Below are 19,905 nucleotides of genomic sequence, written 5' to 3' on the forward strand. Positions count from 1 at the left end.
TCAGGTGGGTGGATAAATCAGTATAGTGGACTCGAAGAACTCGAAGAAGAAGAAGAAGAAGAAGAAGAAGAAGAAGAAGGCGGCTGTACATAATAATAGTATGTATTCTATGTATGTATATATCTATGTATTATTACACAAATCCCATACCTTACCTTACCCTACATCCCCCATCCATCCCATCTTCTTTTTCTCTCTTCCATTTCACCATCATTCAACACGTGATGCGCGCAGAAATAGGGGTGCTTACATAATCCCCACAGCTCTCGGGTATGATTTCCTGATTTGCAAGATTTGATTTCCACACGTGTTATATTACATTCCCGTATTATACCTAAGGTACAGCAGGGGGGGCTTTCAATTCATTTCATTCATTCAAACTCGAAGCAAATCAAATCATTCGATTCGATTCGATTCCCAATTCGATTCATTTCATCTGGCCGCTTACTTTCCAACGAACACCACTCCGAAGAAAGAGAGAGAGAGGGAGAGAGAGGGAGAGGGAAAATGTCCACACACACAGCACCCAAACAACAACCACCTTCCCCCCTAATAACGCACTACCTACCACCCTCCAGCCCATTACACATCCTAACATTTATCCTCTGTCTTCTAACCTTCATCCTCTTCCTCCTCACTCCCCTCCTCCCCCTCCTTTCCCCCCCATCTCCCCTTTCCCCTCTGTCCACCCTCCTCACCCCCCTTCTCACCACCCTCCTCCCCATAATCCGTCTAATCCGCATTCCAGTCCTGATTATCCATGCTGGTGAAGCATGGTGGATGAGTCAGAGATTAGAAAAAGAGGGAGGGTTGAGGAGAGGAGAGAGTGTTTGGTGGATGTGGACCCTGAGTGCGTTTTTGGAGGGCTGGGGTGCGTTAGTAAGGGTTGATGGGTTGTTGAAGAGGGGGAATGGGGGGAAGATGGGGAAAGGGGGGGAGGGGAAGGGGAAGGGGAAGGGGATGTGGATGTGAAAAGAAAAAGGAAAAAGGGGGCGTTGCGAATAGGGGGGAGGAAAAGGGGGGGAAAGGGGAAAGATTTGGTTCGTGCCGTATGAGAGGGGTGGAGCTTAATGGATAGGGTGGAGAGAAAGAAGCTTGATATTTATGCATTGGAATGCGAAAAGAAAGAAGCTCTTAGAGAGAGGCAGGGGGCTTGCAGGACAGTAAGCTGGAATGGAGGTTTCGAAGCACGAAGCACGGAGCACAAGCACGGAGACGGACAAAGAGCGAGGAAAGGGAATAGGGAAGTGCAATTCATCAGTGGTATATACAAATTAACGTGTTAATGCAATGCGTACGTCGTCCCGCGCGTAGGAATCCAGAAGTCTTTGTCTCTCCGCCCAGCGAGTGTAATTCAATCAGCTCCGTTAAAACAGCTTATCCAGCCGGAGAACGCCCTGCGAATGCGAATCGTTCATTCGCTCCATTATCGGCCCTCCGTCCTTCCCTCCCGCCAGTGTCCCCCCCCTTTCATTCATCCCCCGCCCATTATTATATACCGTGTCAATTAAGAGTTTGGATGATTCCCCGTATCAAGCAAGTTCAGTCGTCCGATCCCACATACGCCCCGTCTTTAGGCGGCGGCACGGGTGGCATATCTCCATCTTTGCCCACAGGTTTTAAGTCAGCACTCGTTCTAATCCTCTGCCGTTCTACAATCACATATTCGGGCTCGGATGATTCACCTTCGCTGGTGCCCGGTGTGGGCGGTAGTGCTCCTGGCATCGGGGGTCCCGCCGTGTATGCCTCCTGGGTTCTCCGCGACGACTGTGGTCGTCCATCCCTTGTCTTTGGCCGATTGGCGGTCTGGGGACGGGAGGGCACCTTGGTGGACTCCGAGAGGGGCGAGGCTGGCTGTTCACGCTTTCCAGGCAATGGTTGGGCGAAGGTGTCGTTGAGAGGGGCTCGCGGTCGGGGGCTGGAGCGCCCAGAATGGTTGGGGGCGCCGTTGGCGGCGGCGGCTCTGAGGCGCTCTTCTGTCGCTTTCAGGCGGGCTTCGAGGGCTTCGAGTTCGGAGGTCTGAGAGGTGACTTTCATCTTCCTGCACAGGCATCAGTATCTGGTAGGGGGGCCGGCGGGAGGGGGCATCTACTTCTCGTAGATCACAGCATCGAGGTCTGCGACGGAGTTGTCGATTTTGAAGAGGTCATCCAAGGCGAGGGAGAAGGAGCGGGCCAATGTTCTACGCGCTGTTAGCTGAGACAGCATTGGACGTTGGGAGGAGTAAACATACGACTGCGGCCTGCCATTTGGCTTCCAGTCTCGGTCGAGCTCGTCGTCGGACATGTTGGGGGTTGTAGGACAATGCGTGTTGATGAGAGAGAGCAATAAGGGTATATAGGAGTAATGGGTGAAGGTATGTAGGAATCTGAAAGCCCGCGGCCGTCAAAGATGAAGTTCCCCTGTACAGAGGACACAGAGATGGACAGAGAGAAGCCTATGTTGCTCTGCGGATCTTGCCCGTCACAGCTAAATTGCCAATAAGGGGGGCCCAGCTAGTGTCGTACATTCGGGCTGGGATGTGTGGGAGCATCCGCTGCGCAGCTCGGTCTTTTGATTGCGGCACAATGGGGGCAGCTTGGGGATAATCAGAGCAAAGAAGAAGAGGGTATCATTCAGGACATTTGGTTTTCTTGAGGTCAAGGAGATAAGAAGAGGCTATGCGAGCGCATTGAGGTTGTTGATGGGGGAGCGGCTGCACTGCGACGCTGCTGCACAGCTGCTGCAATCCCCCATGCGCCGAGTCGACCTGGCGATGATCAGCGAACGGAATAAGAGATGACGGGCATGTTATGCCTGAGGAGTAAGGCAGAGAGAAGCATGGATGATAAGGTACCATTGGGCATCAGTTTCGACTCTCGAGGAATCAAAGATGTTAGCATGAGAGAGGCAAACAGACAAGAGACAAGAGACAAGAGGCAAAAAGACAAAAGACAAAGACAAAGACAGAGAGACAACAGACAAAGGACAAAGACAAAGAGACAAAGAGTAAAAGAAGTTGATAACCGTAATGTATTTCACAATTAGAGGCTTAAATCCATTATACAGGTAATACGGATGATATTGACAATATAACCAAATCTATGCCAGATTACGCCGTAATGTGGCGGTTTGAACCGTCCGGGTGTCTGCAGGTGCAGATGGTATGTCCGGGCAACCGTAATCAGGTAAACCAGCTGCGCGGAAGTCGGTCAATCTTGTATCCGTCCTTGGCGCGGTCCGAGATGTATTCCCGCTTATGTAAGCCCTTCTGACTAATACCTGACTCAGCGTCGGGTCCTTGCCTCAATTCTGCCGACCTCAATGATGACACGTGACCCTAACGATTGAATCTTTTGCTACAGTACAGGACGACTTTGGATGCCCTCATCGCGCAAGATCGAGTAAACCACGACCAGCCACCACATGAAGTCCATCATATCGCGATCCATTCGATTCAGACGCCCCAGCCCTTCCTCCATGTGAGGTTTCGCCGCCCGCGTCGCGATCTACAAGGACCCCTCCACCAAAAACACCGATCATCGTCGTGGCTCCCCTTCACCTTCTCCCCAGCCGTGGCAGTCCCCTCGATCGCTGGCGAGGAGGATACCGGGGCATGAATACCACGACAGCCTACACGCCACTCGAGTGCCTCCTTCTATTCCAATCGCTCGTCGCATACGGCACAGAAGAGAAATCGTTCGTGCGGATTTCCTCCCTCCTGACGAACAATTCATTGGTCAAGGATGGAGAGACCTACGATGCGGCCAGATTGAGTTCCGACGCGCTGCGGGAGTTGTATCTGCAGCTCCTGCGCGAAGAGTTGAAGAGTGAGGAGGATGGACCCGAGGATGGTGCCCAACCGCAATCGAAAAAGCGCAAGATTCAAAGCCCGGTACTGCCAACCATCAAGGATGCCCAGGAGCACAAGGAGAAGCTGCCAATGCTGGTCGAGAGACTGTACGCGCGATATAGGGATTATATGGTACGGGAAATTCGAGAGGACGAGAGGCAGTATGCACAGATTCAGAGGGATATTATGGAGATCGAGAGGGGAGAATGGGACGAGCGGATCTTGGAGGAAGAAAAGGCGCTGGTGAAGAAGAAAGGAAATGCTTCGCCGGAAATCTCTCGCCCAAAGATAAATGGCACAAGTCCTGTTGTTCCAGCTCAAGAGAAGCTGCCCGAAGCTGTACCTGCAACAGCACCGGCGACAGTACCAGCAAATGCACCGGCAATAGCACCAGCAAATACGCCAGCTGTTGCACCAGCAATCCAAGAGCCGACTGTTCCTAAGAAAGCTTCGCCCACTCCAGTTGTACCCTCTCAACCTGAGTCGAAACCGGATGGTTTGGCAATAAACCAAGTGCTAAATAGTCACGGGAAGCTTTCAGCTCCATCTTCGCCCAAGGCGGGTCAAACTGTCCCTAATGGCTCACGGAGCATCCCTCCTCCCAATCAGCAAAAAACGAGCACCAATGGACCACGTGGACCTTCTCCCCTTCAATCTACTCCCCAGCAACCTGGAATTGCCTACAAATGGGAACCGCCGTATCAAGCAGCACCACCTCACCAACCGCCGCCCTACCAAGCACCGTCTGGCTCTCCATATCAACCTCAATTCAATGGACCGCCATATCCTCAACAGTTTGTGCCTCCACCACGAGGAACATTTCCAAGTCCACAGGGACTACCTCCTCCCCATCCGCATTTACCCTCAACGCCTATGAATGCGCAACACCAACATGCCATTCTTTTACCACCGCCAAACGCTGTCAGGAGATCACCAGGGTCACCTGGGATGCCTCTGGATGCTTTGGCAGATCTTGCTGGTCAGCAATATCGTCCGCCGTCTGGGTCTCCCATGATGCAACAAGGTCCAATTCCTCCTGCAGGTTATGCTCCGCCTTATCCTCCACCGCCAAGGACTCCAGGGAATGGACCACCGCAATGGAATCAACCATACATCCCACCTTACCAGGGGCCACAACACCAGGGGCCACCACACCAGGGGCCACCACAACAGTATATTCCTCCGCCTCAAAATCAGAGACCCCCTTTCCCCCCTCAACAGGGTCTTATTCCCACGGAGAACAGACAATATAATTCTCCTTATAATGCAAACCAGGTTCCGCGACCGCCAGTATTGGCTTCTCAGAACAACCCTCCAAGACCGGTGCCCAGTCTTCCGAGCACGCCTCAGACAATGCCTCGATTCACGACTGGGAGCGGTACGCGGTGGACTCCAAATATCAGCGGGGCAACACCTAGACCATACACGCTGGCTCAGCCGCCCCCTGTTGAACCCATCAGCCCGATTCTTCGAGCGGCAAAGCCTCCTGCGGTTACGAAACCGGTCAAAAAGCCGCCTCAGAAGCCCGAAGTGCCAAAACCCAAGCCGACACCGAAGCAAGCACCTCAGCCTGCGCGGGCACGGAGCCGAGCAAGAAGTCGGGCGAGAAGTACGGCGTCTCCAGCCGTTACCGAGTCTCGCAGAAGCGTGTCTCTCATGTCACGTGCTGACGATGTCCAAGCCGACGAATTATCGATGGATAGTCACGTAAAGGAAGAAGTCGATACACCCCTCCCTCTGGGCACAGAAGAAGAAACGGGCGATACCACGGCCGACGAGGCATCTCTCCCACCCACCAAACCATTCCCCCGGCCTCACCAGCCCGTACAATCGCCCACACGCCTGAAACGCAAACGCAATGGCAGCATTGGCGAGTCTCCTCACGAGCCCACCGGACCACCAACACATGTTCTCTGGACGCGCAACTTCCCCAAGATCTCCACCAGCGCTATGGAGAGTATCTCGGGCCACCGCAACGCGTCCACCTTCGCTGCACCGGTCAAAGAACGTGACGCCCCTGGCTACACACACCTCATTCTCCGGCCGCAAGACCTGAAATCCATCAAGTCAGCCATCCTAGCTGGTCATCGCGCAGCGACGGAGAAAGAAAAGTCGATGGGCGACGGGGTCAAATCCGAGAGCTCGGTCTGGCTCCCGATATCCGAGGATCTGGTCCCACCCAAGGGGATCATCAACAGCTCGCAGCTAGAGAAGGAACTCATGCGCATGTTCGCCAACGCGATCATGTTCAACGCGGACCCGGACCGCGGCTTCGGCGGGCGGTTCGGCGGGGGCCGCAAGGGCAAGAAGGGCGGCGAGGGCTACGAGATCGACGAGGATAGCGTGGTGAAGGATACGCGGGCCATGTTCCTGGACATCGAGAAGATCATGGCGGGGCTGCGAAGCACGGAGAATTCGGGCGGCATGGGCGCCCCGGGGTTCGCGCGCGGGAGCAGTGTGGGACGGGCGGGGAGTCTGAGAGGGAGCAGTGTGGTTGCGACGGAGGCGGAGGCGGAAGACGACGAGGTTGATGAGCTGGCTGGGGATGGTGGGGAGGGCGTTGCGAGTGTGGCGAAGAGACGGAGGAAGGGTTGATGGCGTATGTTCTGGGGGGGACTGGCGGGATGGAAATAAAATGGGAATGAATGTATTAATATGAGTACATAGGCATGCATCTGTAATAACAGTATATTGGGATCGTGAAAGGCAACACTGGGTGAGTTTTCGATCTTGGGTTAGGTAGGTAAGGTAAGCTTGTTATGGAGACAGGAGGTGAAGATAGGTACGTATTATGATCAATCCTACGATGTGTATTTCTTGATTGATTGATTAATTATGATTAGAATAAACCCAAAACTTTTTCCCTTTCCCTTTTCCTTTTCATAAATCATCATCATCATCATTCATCCCCCTCCTCACACACTCCCCCCCTCCTCCCTCCTCAAACCCTCCTAACAATCCAACACCTCTTCCCATCCCACTTCAAATCCCAACCCACCTCCCCAAACACCCTCTTTCCCCCCATATCATCCAACCTGTCATACACATCTCCCCCAAGCACCACCATTTTCAAACTCCCCCGTCCCAAAATCACCGATCCTTGAATCCTAACCTGTTCTGCGACTTCTAGACTTGTTAGGTCTAGGATTTTGATCCCTTTGATGACTGGGGAGGGAGGGGGAGAGAGGGATCGGATTCGGCGTTTTAATTTGCAGCTTAGAATCGCGTTGCGGAGGGTTTTTAGGGTGGGGTTTTCTTCTTGTTTTCCTCCTTCTCCTTCTCCTTCTCCTGCTCCCCCGGATCCAGATGGACTGAAATAATCCGAAGAAACAGGTAATTTATCAACACCTTCCAAATCCTTCGCATCCCAAAACAAACCCTCGATATCATCCATCGAGAGTCCGCGTCCAAGCCTCACGATCTGAAGCTCTTGATCTGCGAGCTTTTTGATTTGTGAGAGATGTGAGGTTTCCATGTTATGCCCTGAGAGGTCGAGAATCCGGAGGGGTGAGAGGGTGAGGGTGCTTAGGAGTGGTGTTAGATGGGAGGAGGAGGAGGATGAGGAGGTGGTGGTGGAGGGGGAGAGATGATGGGCGAGTTCGAGAGATGAGAGAGTATGTGTGAATGCTGGATGCGTGCGTAGAACTTTAAACAACTCCTCCTCCTCCTCCTCAAGCCCCGCGCACCGATTCAAATTCAAATGCGTAACCCTCGCACATCTAGGAATCTTCTTCAGCGCAGCGCAACTCATCTGCGTCTCCTCAACATTCAAAACCTGTAGATCCGAAAGATGCGGAGTCAGAAGCTCGAAGATCGAAGATGGGAGGGTGGTGCAATGGGATAGGTTGAGGAGGGTGATTGATGGGATGATTTTTTTGTTTGAGGAGGGGGTTTCGGTTTCGGTTTCGGTTTGATCTTCTAGGAGATGTGTAAGAGCGGAGGTGAGGTTCGGCGTAATGCAATTTTCCAAAGACAGCGTCTTCAAATACGTCAGCGCCGTGAATAATTTCTCGAACAGCCTCGTAGGTAAAAGATTCGATATCTTGGGAGAGATGAGAAGATGTTGAAGCAAAGGCGTGCGATCGATACAAGCTTCCAGATCACTCGCGAGACCTCCTGCCTCCTCCTCTTCCGTCGTATGATGATGATGATGCGAAAGAGGAAGAGGAAGAGCCACATCGTCTATAGATGATAGATCAAGAGAGCGCAAAAAGCGCCCTCGAGTTGGAAACCGCTCAAGCTGGAAACGTAAACTCGTCAGGTTTGGAGCGAGTGATATGGATACTTTGCGGTACATGATTCGGAGTGCTGTGGTGTATATGGTGCGGGATGTGAGAAGACAGGGAAGAAGACCTGCTTTTTCTCCTCTTCCTCCTGCTTTTTTGGAATTTTGATTTTTTTCTTCTTCTTCTACATCTTTTGTAGAGTTAGAAATGTTTGAATGTTTGGTGATTGGGAATGGGAAAGGGAGAGTGATATCTACCTACCTTGAAGAGACCGAGCCACACAATCCAGCGGCACACAATCCGCATTCAAACTCGCCGCGAACAATATCTTTTGCAACAGCTCAACGGGCAATAATTCAAGCCCTGAGTTCCCAGGGGTGTATTTCTCCTCCTCCAATGCCATGATATATATATATACCTATAAACCTTAGGGAGATAAGGTAGGTAGACAGACAATTCAATTCAACACGGTACCGCAGCAATTGCTTAGCGAAGTGTGGAATAGGGGGGAATCGATATCAAAAAAGGGGTTTTTGTTTGTTTGTCTTAAGAGAAAGAAAGACGACTTCTTCAAACATATAAAACAAAAGCCCCAGGAAACATAAGGTATAGAATCTCCAAACCCAAACCCAGAGCACCTAGGTAAGGTATATATATATATATATCATATCCCAATAATAAACAATAAATAAATAAATAAATATATCCCTCAAGGTATCCCGTCCTTTCCCCTCAATCCACTCGCTCGCACGCAAGACCCCCCATCCCCCCATGCCATCCAATCCTCTCGCCCCCGTGATCAAAACCGCCAACAACATAAAGTTCAAACACACCAATAAATCCTATTCCCCTTATAAATCGCACCGCAAAAATGACCCAAAATGACCCAAAATGACAAAATAGTCGCTCGCGCCCAGCTTTTCCCCAGAATTTCATTATTCATATATACCGCTGCTTCGTCATTTTACGTAATTTCCTCTCCTCGCCTCTCACGTGAAACCCCTCCTTACCTTACCTCACCTACCTACCTATATATAGAATATGTCTCGGCATAGGTAATGTAATGTCATATGGCGTGTGACTTGTGTGACTTTTTCTATGGTTTTCTTTTTTGGGGCTTTTTTTATATTTAGGTTTTTCTGTTTCTTGATTTGGACTGGTATGATGGGTTGGAAAGTGGAGAAATTATTGCATAGGTAGGTTAGGTAAGGTAAGTTAGAAGATTCGGGACGGGAAAGGGGCGAGTTCACGTGATTGTGCGTGATAGGGTGGCGAACGATGACAGCTCTGGACTTCTGCCGTGGAGAGTCCAGAAGAGGGCTGTTATGTGGAAGACAAAGGCAGTCTTTACTTTTTCTATAAACCGGGAGAGTGGATTGCTGGTTATGGCGTTGATTGCTTGATGTTGTACAGATTCAGGGGAGATAATCCTACGCCAATATGATATCTTTCTACATAGGGAACTAGCTGAAATATGCTACTACTTGAACATGGCAGACGTCTAATCCAATCACCCCCCTTCCTATCGACTCAAGATAGTCTTCAACACATGTAGTAGCTTCTCCTCCGGGTTCGTGATGATTCCCTGTGATCTCCACGCCACGAATCGATCAGGGCGGACTAACACGCAGCCATCCTCCGAGATCTCTCTCCTCCGCGCCCAATCGAAATACACATCCTCGTAATCCTGATTCCAGCCAATAGAGTAGGATCGGATCTCAACGTCGAGAGCCTTGGAGGCCGCAGCGGCAGCTTCCTTCCACTTGTCGCCGCCGATGCCGGTGATGAGGCAGAAAGCACCGTGGCCAGCAAGATCGATGGTCGAGAATTGCTTTCCGGGGATCTTGGTGTTGATCCAGGCGTGTGGTAGTCTGCTTCCAGGATATGTTGTGATCTCGTGCTCGAGGACAGGATCGGCGGGGAGAGGTGGTCGTGGATTTTCATCCTTGAGATAGATGGCGCTGGATTCGTAGCGTTGGTTCATCTCGACGCCAACGCCGTGGAACTCGTGAGCTGTGTCATTGACCGCTTTCTGAAGCCTGGCTCGTCTTGCAGCTCCCTTTTCTGATGCCTCTGATAGCTCTGCAAACTGCCTTTTCCGGACTTCCAATGAGGGGTCCATCATACCCAGAGCCTCCCACACAGGGGCGTGATCCCGAAGGCCCTGGTTCGCGCGAGTAATTATGGATTGTCCAACTGGCTGACGTTCAGGACTGAAAGACTCGAGGATCTTCGGGTCTGCTTTTCCTTTCATTACGTAGGCGATCTTCCACGCGAGATTGTAGGCGTCTTGGATGCAGGTGTTGGATCCGAGACCATTGAGAGGGGGGTGGCGGTGGACGGCATCGCCAAGGCAGAATCTATCGACTGTGAGCAGAAGTAAAAGGCGAGGGCTAAGACACCTACATGTTGCCCTCGGAGTAGTATTCAGCGACGATTTCGTTGATGAACCACTTGGAAATACCAAGGATCTCAACTGGTAGCGATTCATCACCCACAATCTTCTTTACACAATCAAGATATTCCTCGTGGGTCGGATTAAACTCTGTACCCGCTCCAGGTTTTGGGAAAAGGATGAACATCCATCTGTCTCTGTTAGTATAGGTGTCGTTGCGTTAGAGAAGACATACTCATTCCAAGGCTTGACCATCCTGACAATGCACGTGTTTGCAAAGTCAGGCGCCTCCTCGTCCGGTCTCATCACCCAGTGCAGGTTGCCCATTCTGTTCTCGACCACATGTTCCAGATCTACTTTGACCAAGACATTGATGGCGAGACCCTGGCCAGGCTTCCTGATCAATGGGATCTTCAGCTGTCTCAGCACCTGACTCCGCGCCCCATCGCAGCCGAAGAGGTATTTAGAGCGGATCTGGTAGAGCTGGTTGGAGATGTTATCCTGGACCGTGCTGAGGATGGTGCCCGCGGCTTCGTGCTCGAATGAGAGGAAGGTAGTGTTGAAACGAGTGGCAAAGCCATTGAGACTTGCATGGCGGACGAGGATGGGTTCCAGGACGGTCTGGGGGATATCGACATGGTTGCACGGGCTGGCCGCATCGTAGTCGCCCTGAACATGTCAGCGCACGTCTCCCACGATCGTTCCTCCGCTCCTCACCAGGCGCTGAGGGTCGTTGCCCCAGGAATAGGTGCGGGCAAACTCCTCGCCGACCATGGAGCGACACCAGCGGGTGTGCTTCATGCAGTCGCCCTTGACGGCGACCTTGATACACTCGTCCTCGAGCCCGATGTCACGCAGACACTCGAGGGCGGCCATGTTGGTGATGTGGGCTCGGGGGGTATCTGAGGTGGTGGGCGTGGATGCCAACATAATGCCCTTGAGGCCTGGCCGGTGTCAGTACATTGTCATTGTGTCTTGCGGGTGGTTGCATCTACCGTGCTGTGTGAGGAAACATGCCAGCGCTGCACCGGCAGGACCAGCGCCGATGATCAGAAGATCAGTCTCGACGACGGTGCCTGGGGAGGGCAGCGGGATGGTGGTTTGGGTCATGGTGGGAGAGGAGGGAGAGGAGGAGGTGAAGCTGAAGGAGGAGGAGGAGATGAGACTGGAGGTGAAGCTGGATGTGAAGCTGGCCCTGACCCTGGATATGAATGTGAATATGAAGTTGAAGCTGAAGATGAAGATGAAGCTGAAGATGAAGATGAAGTCCCCGACCCTGAATATGAATCCCCCCCGGAATCCCAACCCTCGTCGCCCGTCATGATATCGTCGCCCATTTCACGCGGATCCTCGAGGGAGAAAGTCTGACGATCCCCGCAGATTCCTTATCCCGGCGCACCAGCCGATGCCCCGCACGTCGGAGTTACCCCGCCAGTCCCTCCGCGACATCTTCAACTGACCGACGGCACGACTCTGGTCTGATGCCGGGGAGAATGCTTTTGCCTGTGGTGTTGTGTTGTGTTTTTGAGCCTTTTGCCTTGGCTTTTGCCCTGAATCGATTATGATCTGATCATTTCGGATCTGCTTTGGTTTGTCTCTCTTTTCTTTTCCCTCTCTCCTTTTCTCCTTTCTCCTCCCCATTACCCCACGAACCGACTGCCGAGGGCTGATATCCATATCCCAGTCTCCTGTCTCCTGTCTCTTGTCTTCATGCTTCAAGACACCCTCCAATCCAGCCTCAATTCTTAATATCTAGTTGCACTTTGCATTCTGCACTTTGCATTTGCATTCTGCACCTCCCCTTTGCAGTTCTTCCTCTTCTACATCCATCATCCCCTTCCACCATGTCTCCCTCGGCCACCCGCCAGAAGATCAGTCTCAATCGCATCGCCCACGTCTACTACACTCACAAGGACCTCGACAAGGCCCACCAGTTTCTCCTGGATTTTGGCTTGAGTGTCGTCCAGAAGACCGACGACAAGATCTACTATCGCGGCTATGGCACTGAGCCCTTCCTCTACTGTGCGACCCGCGGCGACGAAGACAAGTTTGGCGGCACAGCATGGGTAGTTGATTCCCTCGAAGACCTCGAGCTGGCCACGTCCCTCCCCGGCGCAACGCCCATCCACGACTCTGATGCGCCTGGCGGCGGCAAACGCGTTACCTTCTACGATCCTGTCGACAACTTCCCCTTCCACCTCGTCTACGGCCAGACGCCCGTCGAGATGACCGAGACCTTCCCCGAGCTGGCCTACAACTTCCCGACTGTCAAACACCGACCCGTGAACAAGACGCAGCGTTTCAAGCAGGGCCCGGCCCCCATCCACAAGCTGGGACATTTCGGCCTCTGCGTCACCAACTACAAGGCGGCCTTCGACTTCTACACCTCCAATTTCAACTTCAAGCCCAGCGATCTGGTCTATGACCCTGCCACGAATGAGGATATCACGACCTTCCTGCACCTGGACCGGGGCGCCGAGATGGTGGACCACCACAGCTTCTTCTTCTTCGAGGGGCCCAAGTTCCACGTGCACCACTCGAGCTTCGAGGTCTTTGATTTCGATATCCAGATGCTGGGCCACACCTGGCTGAACGAGAAGGGCTATGAGAACTGCTGGGGCGTAGGCCGACATATCATGGGCAGTCAGATTTTCGATTACTGGTGTGTCTTCTCCACAGACCATTCACCTTGTACGGTAGCTAACCAACCAGGTTCGATCCATCGCGCTTCATCTTGGAGCACTACGTCGACGGCGACTTGGTCAACGACGAGACTCCTACAAACCGAACCGCCGCCGGACCAGGAAACCTGCACGTATGGGGTGAGTCTATCATCTCCCATTCCCCATTCTCCATTGACTAACAATCCAGGTCCCGATCTGCCCCCAACATTCCTCCTCTGATCTCGCGTCGTGTCCGGTCAAGATCTCTATGTAGCGCAATTGTCTGCCCTTAGAAATCAATATATCATCAGCATCATTATATATACAGATATATAAAATCAAGATTTACGTATCAATAAATGAATGCTACTACCTACCTACACTCATGCTGAGCTATCTTGTATCTTAGCAATTTATCTCTTTTTACCATTATTTGTCTAGATCCCTTGGGCGTGTTATTTGTCTATTTACTTTATCAATGGAAGCGAAATAAGAGATCTTAGAGCTAGTAAATCAATATATCAATACATCAATGAATCAACTCCATGATTGACTCACATATCATATCATATCCTGGCATATTCACTTATTCATCCCTTTCTTTGTTCGTTCATTTATCCAAACAATAGGACAATAAGAAGCGCTCCCAAGGGAGACAATAGTAAAAGGGGGTCTACCGTCTAAGTGAATCAATCAATCAATCAATCAACAATTCCTGAATACTAAGCTGGAGTATTGATATTATTCTATTGACGCGTACAATCTACCTACTTACCTACCTATCTATCTCCTGATAATATTCTACAAACTGGGGACTACTTCGCACACACATACACGCATACATCAGAGACTCTCACATACACACGCATTCATAAGAGGGGAAAGAAAGAGAAGAAAAGAAAACTTCTTTCTTTCATTCAATCATTCACAGGAGCTAAGAACAAGAGATCAGATCAGAACAAGGGATCAGATCAGATCAGAACAAGAGATCATCAAATCAAACCTCACATACCCCTCACACACCCCCCATCAAACAAACAAACAAGAAGCAAACCAGTACGTCCAATCCCAATCCCAATCCCAATCCCAATCCCAATCCCAAGACATCTTACCTATCTAACAAGCTCTCAGAATCATGGCCCCCAAAAAGCAACCGCAACCGCCCCAGCAGCAGCACGACGAGCCAAGACTCTATTATAAGCCCGGTTTCATATGTCCCAAAAATCACGGGTTTATCGATATCATACCCGAATCTTCATCTCAATCTCAATCTGCAGCCCAAGAATCTCATAATCAAGGTGCTGCGTCAGAATTCGAGAAAAAAGGGCAAAAACGAGAGGCAAATAAACCCAAACCAAAACCCAAACTAATCACACGTATAAAAAACCCACATATACTGAGTGGATGGCATGGACGCGCAGCTCTTGAAAATGCGGCGCTGGGGGAGGTTCATAGGGTGTTATTGCTTGGGGGGGAAGATGGGGATGGGGATGGGGATGGGGATGTGGATGTGGATGTGGATGTGGGGGGTATGAGCGTGCAGGTTTTGAAATTCGTGAGTGAAGAAGGGGGGATGGGGAGGGGGATGGGGAGGAAAGAAGGTGGAGAATTGGTGGGGCTGGGAGATTGGGAAGTATTGATGTTGAGAGCGTTAAGGGGGGTTATTGATGGGAAATTAGGGATGGATGAAGGGGGAAAGGCAGAGAAAGGGGGGGAGAAAAACGAAAAAGAAGAAGAAGCGCAGAAGAAGAAGGGAAAGGGAAAGGGAAAGAAAGAGAAGAGACACAGAGAGAATGAGGATGAGGATGGGGATGCAGATGAGGATTCCTTGGACACACCATCGAAGAAGAGCAAGCAGATCAAGAGATGAAGGCTCGCTAGGAATGGAATGAAATGGAAAGAAAGAAAGAAAGGGGGAGGACTGATGAAGAGCCGCACGTGATGAGATACCTCAAGATACCTAACCTAACCTAACCTAACAAACCAAAAATTCCCCAGAATCCCCAGAATCCATCTCATCTCCATCTATCTTTCTGAGCCGCTGAGATAGATAGATACCTGGGGTACTTCAATCAAATCAAATCAAATCGAATCAATCCGAGATAAAAAATAATCACACCGAACCCTTGAGTCCGGATCTCAATTTTAATTACCCCGAGCAAGAGCGAAGACATGAAAATGAATGAGGCTGAAAGCAGGCAGAAGCCAAGTCAGTCAGTCTGTGAACTTACGTTGACAGGAGGAGAAAGTCATACGTTCATTCGGCTAAGCACTCGTCGTACAAAGCCGCAGCCGCAACCGCAAAGCCCTCCCTCAATCAAGATGGGTAAAGTCCGTCCGTACCTACTAAAATCCCATTGCCCCGGACGCAGCTCGGCCCGGGCTTTCTTTCTTTCTGTGTCGTTCGTTTCGTGTGGGGTAAACAAATAGCCCGAAGATCGTCCGAAGATGTAGCGAGTGCGGATTCGGGAATTCCCCCTAGGAGATTACGTAATACATCTAGGACTGCCTGTTACCTTACTTAAGGTACCTTAAGGTAAGGTACGGCACGCCTTACGGAGGATCTTGAAAGTCCGAGATGCGAGATGCGAGATCCGAGGTTCCTACCTAGGTACCTAAGGTAAGGTAAGGGGATCTCGACGAGCGCTTCACGTGATAGATAGCTCGAAATAGGGGCCGAGAATCCGCTCGCTTCCGTTGGGCCAAAAAGGGGTCGGCAAAATAGGGGGTTTGGCTTTTGGGCTTTTTGGGATGTGCGATAAGGTATTGAATTGATGTACTGCTTACCACCTTACCTTACCTTTATATAAAATACATTCAATAGTGATGTGATGCGTGGTGTAGATAGATAGATTCGTTGATTGTGAGCTTTATGACTCTGACTTGGTATATCGAAAAGATTGGTGGTCTTCTCATAATAGAAGGGGGATTGATTAGTCTGATGAATATGGCAATATCACCTAGAAGAGACGCATCAGCACTGTAGTCCTCTTGTAAGTAATCTGTGCCCTATAAGAATTGAGTAAGGAGGGTAGTTAAGAACTGTCTGTCGATTTCGAGTAGTTTCTGATTGATCTCTTGTCATATAATGCTAGTGCATCCCTAATTGTATATACCTAGGTAGCTATGCGGTTTTCTAATCACATTTGTGACTTGAATTCTCTTGTTAATTTGACTTTCGAGTCTTGTCCGCAAGGCCCTCAAAATCAATAGTTGTTAAATCATCAATCCTTGATCGTTTACAGACGGTACGAGAGGCCAATTATCATCTGTATTCGCCGCTTGAGAAGTTATTTGGTCATCGAGTCTTTTCTCCGCCGCGATACATGATATGAGTATCAAATTCAACCTTGTTCTCATGTGGGCTTCACTTATGGGAGATCCATTTGTAACATAATCGATGTCTTCTATACACTGTCATGGCATGTGACCTCGCTTGTATCATGTATATAGTAACATCTGATAGCTTCCATCAATCCGCAGACTAAACACAACGTTCAAGGGAATTGAACCTCAGAAACACGCACTATTTAGTGTCAATAAAATAGACCTAGAGAATTGCTATGAGTGTCAAAACTTACTCAATGGATCTGGTACATGATACAGATGATCTGGGTCAATTTGAAGGGGGAAAGTATAATCTCTACCCACACGATAGAGCGGGCAAGCCTGGAAACAAATGTGCCTCTTTGGGCGGGGGCGTTGGCTGGCTCTAGCACGGAATTGGCCTAACGGGCCACATGTCCAGGCGGCGGCGAAGCGCGCCGGTATGATGACGAATATCACTCCAGCTGCCATGATTGGGAGCGGGAGCGGGGGCTGGACATGGTTTGCAATCATGTGCAGAATGTCTATCAGACGCTGGGAGTGCTCTAACAAGAGGTCTATTCTGCCCAGTAGTTCCTCCATCGTCTTGTGATACCTCTTATCTCGAGCAAAGCTCTCGCTATTGATTTTGTTAGTAAAGTTGTTATATTAATCCTTATACTAATCGACTTACTGCCTTGCTTGTATTGAAATTTCCGCTTGTTGGCGGCCCTCACTATCGCTTTTGCTGGCTGATCGCCGTGCCATCGTCGGTAGACCCAGGGGATCGAACCCCGTAGCCAGAAGATCGCAATTAATTGTAAGGTGAGGTAGATGACGCCGAGAAGTTCAGCAAGAATTGCAATTGAAGAAGAAATGTATCGGATAATTATGTGCATTTTGCCACAAATAAAAAGAAAAGAGAAGAGAAGGAAACTCGCGAGGGAGGTAAGATAGTCACGCCTACGGCCCGTTAGTCAAATTATGGCCCAAATTTGCCCTGTTTGATCAACTTACGCAGAGAACAGCGAACACCTTCACTGCCGTAATGGCATTTATCACAACTGCGGCTCAGATTTTCCGGGACCGTAACACACACCATCCACGGACCAGAGCTGACTTGGCAATGGGTAGTGGCATCGTAGCCCAACCACTTCACCTTGTACCAGGTTTGCCTGCCCTTACGGCCTGGCGCCCGACGCGTCTCGCAATCTAATATATCCTCGATGATATAACGCTCCTCGTCGTCAACATGTATCGGGCCGGGCTCCGGTTAGGGCCTGTTAAAAGGGTCTACTAGGGCTGGTTCCAAGTGTTCAAAAAGATCACCGGGTGCATCCTCAGCTAGTCAGGCAGGCGTAACTCAAGTGCCAGGGGTCTATAGGCAAAGACGATATCAAACAGACCTGCTTCTATGAACGACAGCTTAGTCTGGTTCTGAAGGTGATATCCCCTCTCACTCTTCTTACTTAACCGCAGGTAAGCTCGGTCCCCGAACTTTAGCGGTGAGTGGTCTTTGTCGTAATAGAGCTTCATTCTGGCTTGTGCCAGCTTGACCGCGTCTGCAGCTTCTGACCTGAGGTCCGCTCTGTGTTGCGCCCAGTCCCTCAGGTCCCCTCCCGGTGCAACCTGAACCGTTAACTTGGCCCACTATGTGGGATAATAATGTGGGCAACTTCGGCCTCCAGGTTGCTGGCTCTGGCCCGGGCGGGGGATGGGATGGCGCTGGCACTCTCGGGGGCGATCAAGTGTGCATAGTAGGTGATTTTATCGACCTCGTGCTCGAATACTTTGTAGGTGTCTTCTTCTGTCGAGGTATACGAGAGGTGGTTCTCGGCAGTCTTGTAAATATAGTGCCGGAAACGTCTTCGTCGTTTAGTCCTAATAGTTTTGTATAGCTCCTAGCATATCTTCTGCATAAGTTTAATGTAGGTACTATCGTAAAAGGTCGTGTTGACTGATTTAAAGTAACACCCATATCTAAGTGTCTGCTCTTTGGTCTTTTGGATATAGAGGAGACTCTCCGTCAAACGTTGTAGTGCTGGACCAAGTGTTTTCGGCGAACACTGTGTCACTAGTCATCCAAGTCTTGTTTGATGAGCGGAACTCGGGCAGGTCATGTTTAGACTCTGTTATTCGGTGTTAGTTAAGCTTGTCACATTATGAGGGGAGGGGAGGGGAGGGGAGGAAAGAGGAAGTGGAACTAGAAACTTACAAGTAACACATGAGTCTAAACCCTTTGTGACTTCATCAAGGCGAAATGGCCCAGGGCCTTCAAGCCCGGTTGTGCAAAGTGGCACTTGTGTAGAGACACGGATACCCTTCACTTGTATGGCTACAGTTGATGGGTACGTTTGGTCTATTCTTCTCAGGAGGAGAGGGAGAGTCTAGATACAATAGGGTTTGGTGTTTGTGGGTCACGTGTTGCGTGTCCCAACATAGCTGGACATATGGCAGAAGTTCTTCCCATGTGGACTGGTCGTATCTCCCCCCAAGAGCGCAGCGGAGGGCGTAGGTGAATATCTGATTGGTCCGCTCTGACTGTCCATTTGCCGCGGAGTGGTGCGATGCCGTGAAGGCAAGCTGGGTCCTTGCCAAGGCAAACTGTCTGCTTGGATGAGCGGAACTTGGGCAGGCCATATTCAGACTCTGTTATTTGTTGTTAGCCAAGCTTTTCATATTAGGATGGGAGGGCAGTTGGTCAAACCATCGGGGGAACCTCACGATCAATGACGTGATTTTTCTTTATGAGATCGTTGAGCGCTGTGGGTATGAAGCTGAGCAGAATTTTGTGCATGGTTCATGTTTCGAGGGAGGTTGATGCGCAAGATCAGAAGGGCTCGCTGTTTGTCCGGTAGTAGGAACGCGACAGAGCACCAAGCTTTTCCAGCATAGGACTGGAGGCTGCTTGGGAAGAGAGGAATGTTGCCGACTCCTGGACCGAGTGCTGGAGCAATCTGGTTCCGCTGGCTCTTGCCTATCGAACCATCAAATGGGCGATTGGCACAAGCGGGTATGAAATTTGGATTCTCAATATGTGCTGCAGTCCTATGGTAGACATATATGCCTCCCGGCTGAGATAAAGTCCAGGTCGAGGATTGATGACACATGTTCTCTAGGTTTCGAGTAGCCAGTTGGAACAACCGTCCCCAGAATCGGGATAGGAATTTGGAATCCCTATCCGAGATGATTCGGTCTGGGAAACCCTAGTCTCCATAGACTTGGGCAAAGTATGCGTCCGCCCAGTCCTCCGCAGTCCACGTCTCCTTTCCAGGGATTGACGATAGCCGATTCCAGGCTTCGAAGATATTTGGGCCTACTAGAACCCTGATACTTGAAGTGTGCCTTCCAAGTTTGGACTGATTCCGTGGTAAATCTGACGCCTGTCACAGCCCCAAAGGTTCTCTGTTCCTTGAGAAGGTCATGGTCACCTTGTTGGTCGTCCTCCAGGTCAAGCAAGGTCTTTGATGTTGAGGAGTGGCC

The 19,905-nt window shown here is 50.5% G+C and overlaps 10 protein-coding genes across 10 annotated transcripts; 4 read left to right on the forward strand and 6 right to left on the reverse strand.

Annotated features, from left to right (window-relative positions):
* Window positions 1-278: 278 nt before the first annotated feature.
* On the forward strand, window positions 279-1,258 carry M430DRAFT_272105 (hypothetical protein; the record flags this gene model as incomplete). Its single annotated transcript, XM_024865551.1, has 1 exon — window positions 279-1,258. A coding segment is annotated over one exon (694 nt), but the record flags the coding sequence as incomplete, so codon positions are not given.
* A 284-nt stretch (window positions 1,259-1,542) lies between these two features.
* On the reverse strand, window positions 1,543-2,286 carry M430DRAFT_23389 (hypothetical protein; the record flags this gene model as incomplete). The annotated part of the gene is made up of 3 exons (XM_024864890.1): window positions 1,543-2,041; window positions 2,093-2,182; window positions 2,234-2,286. The coding sequence occupies 3 exons, from the start codon at window positions 2,284-2,286 to the stop codon at window positions 1,543-1,545; spliced, it is 642 nt and encodes a 213-aa protein (XP_024716423.1).
* A 1,052-nt stretch (window positions 2,287-3,338) lies between these two features.
* On the forward strand, window positions 3,339-6,436 carry M430DRAFT_62220 (hypothetical protein). Its single transcript, XM_024868971.1, has one exon. It carries the CDS (start codon window positions 3,596-3,598, stop codon window positions 6,425-6,427), a length of 2,832 nt encoding a protein of 943 aa, XP_024716424.1. The 5' UTR covers window positions 3,339-3,595; the 3' UTR covers window positions 6,428-6,436.
* A 141-nt stretch (window positions 6,437-6,577) lies between these two features.
* On the reverse strand, window positions 6,578-8,683 carry M430DRAFT_194867 (hypothetical protein). Its single transcript, XM_024864088.1, has 3 exons — window positions 8,320-8,683; window positions 6,868-8,248; window positions 6,578-6,743 (listed from the first exon to the last, which is right to left on the reverse strand). The coding sequence occupies exons 1-3, from the start codon at window positions 8,459-8,461 to the stop codon at window positions 6,713-6,715; spliced, it is 1,554 nt and encodes a 517-aa protein (XP_024716425.1). The 5' UTR covers window positions 8,462-8,683; the 3' UTR covers window positions 6,578-6,712.
* A 42-nt stretch (window positions 8,684-8,725) lies between these two features.
* Window positions 8,726-9,034, reverse strand: M430DRAFT_194898 (hypothetical protein). Its single transcript, XM_024864090.1, has one exon. The coding sequence runs from the start codon at window positions 8,992-8,994 to the stop codon at window positions 8,791-8,793; it is 204 nt and encodes a 67-aa protein (XP_024716426.1). The 5' UTR covers window positions 8,995-9,034; the 3' UTR covers window positions 8,726-8,790.
* Window positions 9,035-9,476: 442 nt separating this feature from the next.
* Window positions 9,477-11,797, reverse strand: M430DRAFT_37776 (hypothetical protein). Its single transcript, XM_024867181.1, has 5 exons — window positions 11,449-11,797; window positions 11,171-11,397; window positions 10,689-11,122; window positions 10,465-10,644; window positions 9,477-10,418 (listed from the first exon to the last, which is right to left on the reverse strand). The coding sequence occupies exons 1-5, from the start codon at window positions 11,561-11,563 to the stop codon at window positions 9,581-9,583; spliced, it is 1,794 nt and encodes a 597-aa protein (XP_024716427.1). The 5' UTR covers window positions 11,564-11,797; the 3' UTR covers window positions 9,477-9,580.
* A 124-nt stretch (window positions 11,798-11,921) lies between these two features.
* Window positions 11,922-13,647, forward strand: M430DRAFT_129856 (hypothetical protein). Its single transcript, XM_024862115.1, has 4 exons — window positions 11,922-12,042; window positions 12,138-13,115; window positions 13,166-13,275; window positions 13,325-13,647. Exons 2-4 carry the CDS (start codon window positions 12,298-12,300, stop codon window positions 13,354-13,356), a joined length of 960 nt encoding a protein of 319 aa, XP_024716428.1. The 5' UTR covers window positions 11,922-12,042; window positions 12,138-12,297; the 3' UTR covers window positions 13,357-13,647.
* Window positions 13,648-14,251: 604 nt separating this feature from the next.
* Window positions 14,252-14,986, forward strand: M430DRAFT_31817 (hypothetical protein; the record flags this gene model as incomplete). Its single annotated transcript, XM_024866060.1, has 1 exon — window positions 14,252-14,986. One exon carries the CDS (start codon window positions 14,252-14,254, stop codon window positions 14,984-14,986), a length of 735 nt encoding a protein of 244 aa, XP_024716429.1.
* Window positions 14,987-16,532: 1,546 nt separating this feature from the next.
* Window positions 16,533-17,303, reverse strand: M430DRAFT_194937 (hypothetical protein). Its single transcript, XM_024864091.1, has 3 exons — window positions 17,117-17,303; window positions 16,698-17,062; window positions 16,533-16,642 (listed from the first exon to the last, which is right to left on the reverse strand). The coding sequence occupies exons 1-3, from the start codon at window positions 17,188-17,190 to the stop codon at window positions 16,614-16,616; spliced, it is 468 nt and encodes a 155-aa protein (XP_024716430.1). The 5' UTR covers window positions 17,191-17,303; the 3' UTR covers window positions 16,533-16,613.
* A 463-nt stretch (window positions 17,304-17,766) lies between these two features.
* Window positions 17,767-19,219, reverse strand: M430DRAFT_23396 (hypothetical protein; the record flags this gene model as incomplete). The annotated part of the gene is made up of 5 exons (XM_024864891.1): window positions 17,767-18,051; window positions 18,099-18,288; window positions 18,455-18,551; window positions 18,750-19,071; window positions 19,130-19,219. The coding sequence occupies 5 exons, from the start codon at window positions 19,217-19,219 to the stop codon at window positions 17,767-17,769; spliced, it is 984 nt and encodes a 327-aa protein (XP_024716431.1).
* Window positions 19,220-19,905: the final 686 nt, after the last annotated feature.

The sequence above is a fragment of the Amorphotheca resinae genome (assembly GCF_003019875.1).
Source record: "Amorphotheca resinae ATCC 22711 unplaced genomic scaffold M430scaffold_15, whole genome shotgun sequence".
Lineage (NCBI taxonomy): Eukaryota > Fungi > Ascomycota > Leotiomycetes > Helotiales > Amorphothecaceae > Amorphotheca > Amorphotheca resinae.

What these genes read in the sequence shown, in the direction of transcription:
- M430DRAFT_62220 (XM_024868971.1), top strand. Translation starts at nt 3,596, where the DNA reads ATGAATACCACGACAGCCTACACGCCACTCGAGTGCCTCCTTCTATTC.
- M430DRAFT_194867 (XM_024864088.1), bottom strand. Translation starts at nt 8,461, where the DNA reads ATGGCATTGGAGGAGGAGAAATACACCCCTGGGAACTCAGGGCTTGAA. An exon ending in TGTGGCTCGGTCTCTTCAAG is followed by an intron (nt 8,249 to 8,319) that starts GTAGGTAGATAT and finishes ACTCTACAAAAG; the next exon opens with ATGTAGAAGAAGAAGAAAAA. An exon ending in GGGGGAGATGTGTATGACAG is followed by an intron (nt 6,744 to 6,867) that starts GTTGGATGATAT and finishes GTGTGTGAGGAG; the next exon opens with GGGGATGAATGATGATGATG.
- M430DRAFT_194898 (XM_024864090.1), bottom strand. Translation starts at nt 8,994, where the DNA reads ATGAAATTCTGGGGAAAAGCTGGGCGCGAGCGACTATTTTGTCATTTT.
- M430DRAFT_129856 (XM_024862115.1), top strand. Translation starts at nt 12,298, where the DNA reads ATGTCTCCCTCGGCCACCCGCCAGAAGATCAGTCTCAATCGCATCGCC. An exon ending in AGTCAGATTTTCGATTACTG is followed by an intron (nt 13,116 to 13,165) that starts GTGTGTCTTCTC and finishes CTAACCAACCAG; the next exon opens with GTTCGATCCATCGCGCTTCA. An exon ending in AGGAAACCTGCACGTATGGG is followed by an intron (nt 13,276 to 13,324) that starts GTGAGTCTATCA and finishes CTAACAATCCAG; the next exon opens with GTCCCGATCTGCCCCCAACA.
- M430DRAFT_37776 (XM_024867181.1), bottom strand. Translation starts at nt 11,563, where the DNA reads ATGACCCAAACCACCATCCCGCTGCCCTCCCCAGGCACCGTCGTCGAG. An exon ending in ATGTTTCCTCACACAGCACG is followed by an intron (nt 11,398 to 11,448) that starts GTAGATGCAACC and finishes GACACCGGCCAG; the next exon opens with GCCTCAAGGGCATTATGTTG. An exon ending in ATGGTCAAGCCTTGGAATGA is followed by an intron (nt 10,645 to 10,688) that starts GTATGTCTTCTC and finishes TAACAGAGACAG; the next exon opens with ATGGATGTTCATCCTTTTCC.
- M430DRAFT_194937 (XM_024864091.1), bottom strand. Translation starts at nt 17,190, where the DNA reads ATGGCACGGCGATCAGCCAGCAAAAGCGATAGTGAGGGCCGCCAACAA. An exon ending in ATTTCAATACAAGCAAGGCA is followed by an intron (nt 17,063 to 17,116) that starts GTAAGTCGATTA and finishes CAAAATCAATAG; the next exon opens with CGAGAGCTTTGCTCGAGATA. An exon ending in TCATGTACCAGATCCATTGA is followed by an intron (nt 16,643 to 16,697) that starts GTAAGTTTTGAC and finishes GACACTAAATAG; the next exon opens with TGCGTGTTTCTGAGGTTCAA.